At 57.8% G+C, this 8,636-nt stretch overlaps 1 protein-coding gene across 2 annotated transcripts in view; it reads right to left on the bottom strand.

Moving 5' to 3' along the window:
• Window positions 1–1,249: 1,249 nt before the first annotated feature.
• SLC35F3 (solute carrier family 35 member F3) overlaps window positions 1,250–8,636 on the bottom strand; it is a 209,422-nt gene continuing 202,035 nt past the window's right edge. For both annotated transcript variants that reach the window (XM_039850314.1, XM_039850315.1), the window contains 4 exons: window positions 8,157–8,282; window positions 6,427–6,619; window positions 5,518–5,607; window positions 1,250–2,701 (listed from right to left, as the gene is read on the bottom strand). In XM_039850314.1, coding sequence (XP_039706248.1) covers window positions 2,469–2,701; window positions 5,518–5,607; window positions 6,427–6,619; window positions 8,157–8,282 — 642 coding nt within the window. In that variant the 3' untranslated portion in view covers window positions 1,250–2,468. The remainder of the gene's footprint in view (window positions 2,702–5,517; window positions 5,608–6,426; window positions 6,620–8,156; window positions 8,283–8,636) is intronic.

The raw sequence follows: 8,636 nt of genomic DNA, 5'->3' as shown, positions 1-8,636 counted from the left end.
AGGAAATGGGTGAAGGGGTCGAAAGGCACAAACTTCTAGTTATAAGGTCAATAAGTCCTGGGCATGACACCCAGGTAACAATACCGTGTCACAGATTCGAAAGTTGCCAAGGGCGTAAATCTCAAAAGTTCTCATCACAGAGAAAACCATGAGCACGCGGGGTGGCAATCACTCTGCAGTACGCACGTCTATCACGCCTTCGAATAATAGGTTACGTGCCAATCATGACGCGGAAAGATGCACCCCAGTGAAGCAGCTGAGCGGTGACCGCCGTGTGCAGACCACAACAGCCCGTCGCCCATTCTCGGCGTCTGGCTCACTGTTTCTTACCTCTTTGCACGTGCTGTCGCTACCGCACGGACACGCCGCGTTTGTGCACTCACCCCGTGACGGACACTTGGGTCGCCCCCACCTCTTGGTGACTGTGAGAGACGTGGCCACAGGCGCCGGCGGTAAACATCTCCGAGCCCCGGCTTTGCTCTCTTTGGAGTTTCGTGGTCTTTCGGGTCCAGCGGGAGGTTAAGGGAACCTGCTCGAGGCTCGAGTGCAGAGCTTCTGTTCTTCACGTTATGGCTTCCAAGGAAACACTTGCTGGGCTCCCTGGAGCCCAGTTGGAGCCGTGGAGGTGACCGGTCCAGGACCGCTCAGGGCACACGCTGGGCCCGGAGCACTCTGCTCTGGACAGCCGGCCTCTCCCACTTCTGACCCCATGGAGCTCTAGGCGCGGGTGGTGGGACACGGTGTCCTGAAGAGGCTCGTCGCCTCTCTGCCCACAGCCTGCCTGGAGGACCCGCCCTCTGCAGCTGGAGAACGAGGTGCTGGACCGCACGGCCCGCGTGGGCCCCGTCGCCACTGCCCGGAGGGGCACGTAGCCCGGGAAACCACGTTCTTGGCAAGGCTAGCCCCAGGCTCGGATGCCCCAGGCAGAGGTGTGGATCGGGGCCGAGCCAGACGACCACGCGATCCAGGGGCTGAGGCTGCCACTGCGCAGTGGCTACGATGGACCAGTGTCCCCGAGCTGTGGAACCGGCCGGTAAGGACAGGACCTGCAGCGCGGAGGGACGGGCAGGGCCGGCCGGCCCGTCGCGCGTGTGAGAGCCCACACCGTCTTCCCAGGAGGAACGTCCGCCCCTCGCAGTGAGGGGCACAGGAAGCCGGGACTTGCTGGGGGACGAGTGGAAGGCGAACCGGAAAGTCGGACAGTGTAGCGGGAACGCAACCGGGTGGCCATCGAGACAGCACCAAATACTTCTGTTTTAAATAGTTTATTAATCTGTTTGGCCAAACGGGTAATGGAAACCGAGAATAACAATTTGCTAAAAAGTTCAGGCCGTGAACGCCCTCGCCCCTAAGAAACGAAAGACTCCGGGTTCCGGAGCGCACCGCGGGGTTACGACATTTCAAAATAAGGTTTCCGCTTCGTGTGTGACAATGTAAACTTCAAAAATAGTAAACTCTAACCCCCTTCCCTCTTTACAGATCTATCACAGATAGAATTTTCTGGCAGACCTACATTGTGTACGTAAACAGCTCGGGCTTAAAAGTTTCATAAAAAGACGTACAGATTCAGTAAATCATCTTCCGGTCCTGGCCACGAAGGAGAGGCGGACGGCAGCTCACGTCCTGCGGAGTCCGCCCTGCGTGCGTGCGTGCGTGTCGCACGCCGCCGGCCACGCTCCACCACGCCCGTCGGTTCTGTCGTTTTTGTACACACACACACGTATACAGCTTTATTTGCTTTGAAAGATGTCTACATCTAAATTATAAGACGGCGCCAGTGACTTACGACGTCACCTCGCTTCACATAGGTAAAGACAAAAATTCTGTAGAAGGCACTATAATTTCTGTGGCGTGACCTTACACAGACACGTGAGAGCAAGCCGGCTGGGGCTCGGGCCTGTCCTCCCCCTTCCGTGACCTGGCTCGGGCCCGTCCTCCAACGGCCGCCCCCAGACTAGTCCTAGAGACGGTTCTGATGTCCATTCTCTTTTTCTGCTTTACCTCTTCCCATCCCATCCATCTACCCATCCAAACGACCTTAATGGGTTATCTTTTGGTTCATTGAAATCCCTTAAAATTAAGAGTACAGCTCTGGTATAAAACAAAGTATGACCTACCACAGCTGAAAATAGTCACAGTGTGCGATGCAGGTGTCGGTTACTAAGATTCCAAACGCTCGCCCTGCCTGCCGCCCAAAGCAACCTCGGCAAGGAGAACTTTAACTTGCTTTACATTCATTGAAAAAGGGCTGAGAGGTTTTTCTTCTCGCTGTCACGCTGAATCGGTACTTAAGTGGCAGGTCTGATGTGAAGAAGGGCAAGCAAACTGGACATGCCAATAAATACCGTGCGACTTACCGCAGGTTGCCAGAACTGTACAGGTATGTACACCTTACCCGCCGAGGTCCCGTCAGGGGCAGGCCTCCCAGTCACTACCGCGAGTGGCCCTGCATGTGCCAGACGCTGCCGTCAGCGGGCCAAGGGCGGGCGGGCTCTGCGGCTCTTCTGCGGGCCGGAGCCCGCGTCCCCGGCGCCCTCCGCCGGCTCCTCCTTCTTCCTCGCCTTGAGGCGGGTGAGCAGCTTGATCAGCCAGACGTCCCACTCCTCGGGCAGGAGCAGGAGGAGGAAGCCCAGGCCGATGATGATGATGGCGATGACCCGGACCCCGTTGAAGACGATCGTGCTGGTGTAGTGATCAACCACTGTGGACACAAGAAGGCGGATGGTCAGTGGGAGGCCGGGCGGAGGCCGCAGGGCGGCGGGGCCTTGGCGGGGAGCTGTCGTGTCTCAGCCACAGGGTCCTCCCCGCCGGCTGCCCTAGTTCAGGCGTCGATCTGTTACGCGCACACACACGCCAAAGTTCACCTGCGGCCACTTGGCATGACGGGATGACGATGTTATTGCTTTCTTTATGTTTTTGGTACTTTTCATATTTTCTACAATGACTTATTCTTACAGTGAAGAGCGTTATTTCGCCGTGCATGGACACACCTGTGCTTTGAAGGCCAATCTTGAACTGGGTTTTAGAACAAATATAAATCCTTGTGCCTCCCCAGGATGCCGTTAGAGTGAGGCTCTAACGCCACCTGTGCCACCGCCGCTCATGGCTCACTCCCGACTCACGTCAGGTGAGGGAACAAAATGAGAAACAGGAGTCGTGTCACCTAATAACAATCCAGATGACTATTCGAAGCCGAAAGATCAAAAGCGTGTGATTCTCAAGGGTTTTGTTTTTTCTTTTTCTTTTTTTTTCCTTTCTCTTTTCTTAACTAAACCAGACAAGGCAAATTTGGAACTTGCCTTCTGACACCGGATTGCTTTGCACTTAGATCATTTTGTGAGACAGGGTTTGCTTTCTGCAGAGCGTGCAGCTCTTGAAAAGTGACCGACCGGACAGCTGCCCGCCAGCTCTCCACGTTGGGGGGTGTTCTGCTGCCCAGTTTGAGGCTTGGCTCTGTCATGTCCCCTCATGTTTCCCCGCATCCCCCCTTGTCTACAGGGTGGACAGAGAAAGAGTAAGAGAGGGAACAGTTACACCCGAAAAAACCCTGGTTCGTAGCCCTTTCGTGGAATTAAAGTGCTACTTTTATCTACTGTAATTCAGAAATACGTTAAGTTTTAATCCTGGTAGAACATTCTGTTAATTCGACAGATGGGGACGGTCAGTCGGCACTACACGCGAGCTGCTCTGTATCAGACGTCGATCGTGGCCGACTCCTCCAGGCGGGAACCGAACGCGAGTCCTCCTCTGACACGTTATTAAACTCCTCTGATGCAGGTGAGCAGCGAGATGTGATTCTCATGAGCCTCTCAGACACCTGGCTGTATGACAGGGTCACAGTGAGCTTCCGGCGACGGGCTGCCTGGAACACGCCTTCTCACACCGAGGACGCTGTGTGACCGTGAAGTCGCAGTGAGACACGGCGGGCGCGTTATGAGTTAGTTTCCGGAAGCCTGAGCTGATGGAGACCGACGGGCCTGGCTGCCTCTCACCAAGCTCTCGGGAGCTCGAGTGCTCTCTGCGTTTGAAGAGCTGCCTCACAGTTAAGTCATCTATTTCTCGTGTCAACCAACGTGACGAGAGGCACAGCGTTCGCTTTTGGGGGAGACAAGCTACGGACGAGAGGTGATGATTTGGGACCTCTGTAACCCCCAGGGGGCAGAGGTGGTGCCTGAGTCCATCCCGACGCCGGGGCCAGGCCTCCCGTCCCACGCCACCCTGGGGCACGTCTAGAGGACCAGGGAAAGACACACACAGAACATGCGACATATATGGAGCACGTGACACATACGGACCACACGGCACATACAGAGCACACAACATATGGAACATGGTTAGTGATATATGAAGAAAATGAGCATAGTGGACCACAAAAGCACAACATAAGCGGAACAAAGCATTACTGGTGAAGATGCGACACGGAACGTACATTCTATAAACAACATGCATTGGACATGCTGATGCAGAACGCGATGCAGCGCATGGAACATTTATCACGGAAATACTGGTGACATAGTGATTACTACGGAACACGCGACACAGAAACACAGAGAACCGTACAACAATTATGAACACCAATACGGAACACAGAACACATGCAGAGAGCACATACACATAAATAACAGACAATAACAGAGAACATGGACATGTTTGAACAACATGACATGCGGGAACAGGCGTCGAATGGACATAAGAAGAACATGTAACATGTGTTACGGATGGAACACAACATTATATGTTAATCACGGATGGTGACCGAGATGAACCACAAGGACCACGGAGGAGAGGGGCCTTAGGTACGGAGGTCAGCTCAACTGTCCTTCCGTGACACCACACTGAACAGGTTGCCATTCTCGGGGATCAGTCAACGGCCCAGAAGCACCAGGCCCTGGCCAGGGATTATGGGGCGAGTCCTCAAACCTTCTTCCCTGACCAGAACGGTTAAGTGCTTGTAGCAGGGAGGCCAGACAGAGGTGGGGATTCCGAAAGGAAATCTTAGAATTCGGCAGTTTGTAGTGCTGTATGCAGCGAGGCAGGTGATGACGCTTTGGGAGAGGCTGCCAATCGAGTGCGCGAGCGTTTCTCCCGCCGCGAACGCAGGAGGGCTCCTTGGGAGTAGGCTGCCCTCCTGGGGGGTGGAGAATTAAACGTCTCTGCGTCACACGTACCTTATCCTTAGAAAATTTCTGCCCTAGAAAGTCACTTACAAAAATGAAAGATTTTTTTTCTGCCACAGGTTTTTTCTCCACGTGTTAATAACACTAATGATACTCATCTGTGACCCACACCCCCTTAAGAATCCAGACTGTCTGAGTCTCAGTGTGGTAAGTGAAACATCAGTCCGCTACCGGAAAAGACTGCACATGTAACAAACAGCAACATTGTACCAACGCGCAAGGTCAAGCGTGCATTCTCCACAAGGCGCGACAAAATACGTGAGCCCGGGTGTACGTGCGTGTGCACACGTGAGTGTGTGCCCGTGTGGACAAGCACACACGTAAAGTCACGCAGGCTTACCTGCATTCACAGGTACACTGAGCACAACTCCCAGAGACATCAGAGTGGGGTACGTAACAGCGATTCCAAAATTTAGTACGATATTGAATGCTGAAATAAAGAATAAAAAGTGGGTGTCACTCAGGACTGTACCGGACTTGCCTTTCTCTGGGGTCTTCTGACCCCAGTCCGCTGACCCCTGTGCTTTGCTCTGGCTCGGCGACCCTGGTGTCCCACAAGGCCTCCGGGACCTGGGGTTTAAGGACAAACATCCTCATTACTCAGCTCTCCTCTCCTCCCTGAGCTTTAAAGACGGGAAAAGAAATTCGGCAAAAGTAACTGGCGAGGAGGCACGAGAACGGAGGGCGGCCACCTCTGACTCTGCCGTCCATGTCGCGGCGATGCCCGTGGGCCCACGGCGTGAGCGGACGGGACACGCGTTCTTCGACGGAGACCGGAGTGCGCCTCCGAGGACGCGTCTCTGCCCAGGACAGGACCAGCCTCGTGTGCAGTCGGGGAGACGGCGCTGCCACGGACCGTGGTGATGGCTAACACCGTGCTGAACGCCGGCGTCATGGGTGCTGTTCCAGAGCTCGGCACGGACCACTGACCGCCGCCCGCCTGCCCGTGGGGACCGGACCGTTGCCAGGCGGCCGCACATGGCCTCTGGGCTGTCGGCTCAGCGCTGAGAGCAGCGGGGGCCAGGCCGCCACTGTGGTGACCGTGGTGACTGGTTCCGGAGTCAGAAGCCAGTGTCATCGTTGCACGGCGTGCTCGGCGAGACGCGCTGATCGTGAGAAGCGTTGGGAACGTGGGGACAACGGGGGTCCGTGTCCCCTGTGGGGCACCGGTTCTTGAGGCTCCCAGAGTTGCTCGGGGCCTGCCCCTCCGTCCCCACTGCGGGAACCCTGGCGGCCGAGTGCCACTTACTCAATAAGAGGACCGAGAACCCGCAGAGGTTCCCCCAGGGGACGGCGTCGAAGGGGCTCCAGTACTCCACCCTGGTGAAGTAGAGGACCACGGGGACGCAGGTGACGAAGAGGACGTTGAACACACCCAGAACGGACAGGAATAAGGCGGCCTCTCCGAACTTCGCACTGCCCAGGACCAGCTTGAACAGAACCTGCGGGGGAAGCACAGGGGGCGGGGCTCAGGGGGGAGCCGGTGACCTCGGCGGGGCTGGGGGACCACGGGGCTGACGGCCGGCGACAAGAACGTGCCGCCTGCTGGGCTAGGACTCTAGTGAGGGCGGGGACCTGACCTACGCTCGCCGTGCACGTGGCCGAACCTTGGTGACACCACAACGGAGGGCCAGCCTCTGGCCACCTGCAGTGGGGGCACCTTCAGGGACCCAGGGTTCACACGGGGCTGGACTCATTCGTGTTGTGTTCGTGACACCATCGTCCACCTCCGGAGAGTGTGACGGTGAGGCAGCCACGCAGGTCAGGAACAGCTGCCATGACCACACAGGCGGCACCTCTGGGGACCCCGCCACTGACCTCCAACCTTCCACAGCCCCCGAGGAAAAGGGCTCTGGTCGCAAGGCCATGCTCCACAGTCGAGGGTGGCGGGATTTCCACTCACAGCTCATCTGTGCTCCGGCCCCCACCCTCAGCCCAGAAACGGCACGGGCTGTCCTGGAAGGCACCCGGCTTTGAATTCTCGCCCTGTTCTTGTGTGTGTACGTCTGAGTGACACGGAAGGCCAGCAGGAGAGGGACGAATGTGCCTGGGATGGCCGGCAAGCTAACCTGGCGGGCGGCAGGCCCCGCTCAGCCGGCGCTGCGTGAACGACCGGCAGTTAGGGGACCGGTGGTCCAGGCTGAGTCTCGCCACCATCCCTCCCCGCTCCAGCTGTCGCACAGCTGTCTCAGGTGTTCCCGAGTAAGCGTGCAGGGAGCACGACACGGGAGAGACGATGCTTCCAGCCTTCCACCTACGCGCCCCTCCGGACAGACCGGTCAGTGGAGGANTTTAATCCTCCAGTCCCTGGCCAACTGGAGGGGAGAAACAATCTGCTTTCTCCCCTCTGGCTCTAAAGGGGTGAGGGGAAGGGAGGGGGCCGGGGCGGGGGCTGGGGAGGCGTGACCACATGGGGGACCAACACGGCAGAGTCGGAGTGTGGGCACGAACAGTCGTTTCTCCGGACTTGCTGTTGGGTGTCCTTTCCAGGGGCCCCCGACATTGTGTCAGAAATGTCTTAGGATCCCCTGACGTGGTTGCTGTGCTTTTACGCAGTCGGCCTCTGGGCACCACCTGCCGTGCACGTGGACTCACGCCGAGTGCCGGCGGCCGTGAAAACCACGCGATAAAGATCTGAACGAGAACCGTGCACCGGACACTCGCATCGTCACGTCCGACCCGGGGGTAACACTGGCCGGACGCTGAGCCCGCCATGTAGGGCCCTGACCCCTCTCCAGTCCTCGCCACACAGCCACACTGATCTGACGGCCAACCCACGTCACACCCCGTTACCCCAAACGCTGCCGACGTTGGCCACTGACGGAAAGCTCTAGAGAGCTGAAGCCAGGGCAGCTGCCGGTGTGGCGGGGAGTCTGTTCGCCAGGCGCCCGCTGGGGACGACTGCTCCCCCTACAGCAGGGGCAGCGTCCCGGGTTCCCCGAGGGGGCCGGCCGGGCTGGGGCCCGCGCCCCGGCCTACCTTGTAGAGGGCTGACATGGACGCGGAGCCCACCACCAGGGCGATGCCGATGACGGCGTGGCTGTGGAAGCCATCTGCGTAGGTCATCATCACAATGCCCGCGATGGCGAGGATGGCGGCCACGATCTGGACGGAAAGAGGGAGGGTGGTCAGGGCGGGGGCGGGGATCCGGACGGCCAGCGCGGCAGAAACGTTCGCGAGAGGTCAGTGACGTGAGGGACGGTCTCCTTGTCGGTCCTGCTTTGGAGAACAGTACGCAAAGGCTGCTCCCGGCTCCGTGTTTGTCCCGGCTTAGATGGGGACAATTAGTCAAGTCGGGCATGGCCGAAGAACCCCAAACAACCGGCAGCAAGGAGGGGTGCCACGGCTTAGCAGTGCATGGTGGCTGATCCGGTGATGGTAACTGGTCGTGACAGGGCCTCGCAGACAGCACCTGGCGATTACCTCTTCGTAACCCGCCCCCAACCTTCTGAGAGCACC

Source organism: Pteropus medius, unplaced genomic scaffold, assembly GCF_902729225.1.
Source record: "Pteropus medius unplaced genomic scaffold, Ma_sr-lr_union100, whole genome shotgun sequence".
In the NCBI taxonomy this organism is placed as follows: Eukaryota; Metazoa; Chordata; class Mammalia; order Chiroptera; family Pteropodidae; genus Pteropus; species Pteropus medius.
The sequence above is the reverse complement of the archived record's forward strand: the minus strand, read 5'-3'. Positions and strand labels throughout refer to the sequence as shown.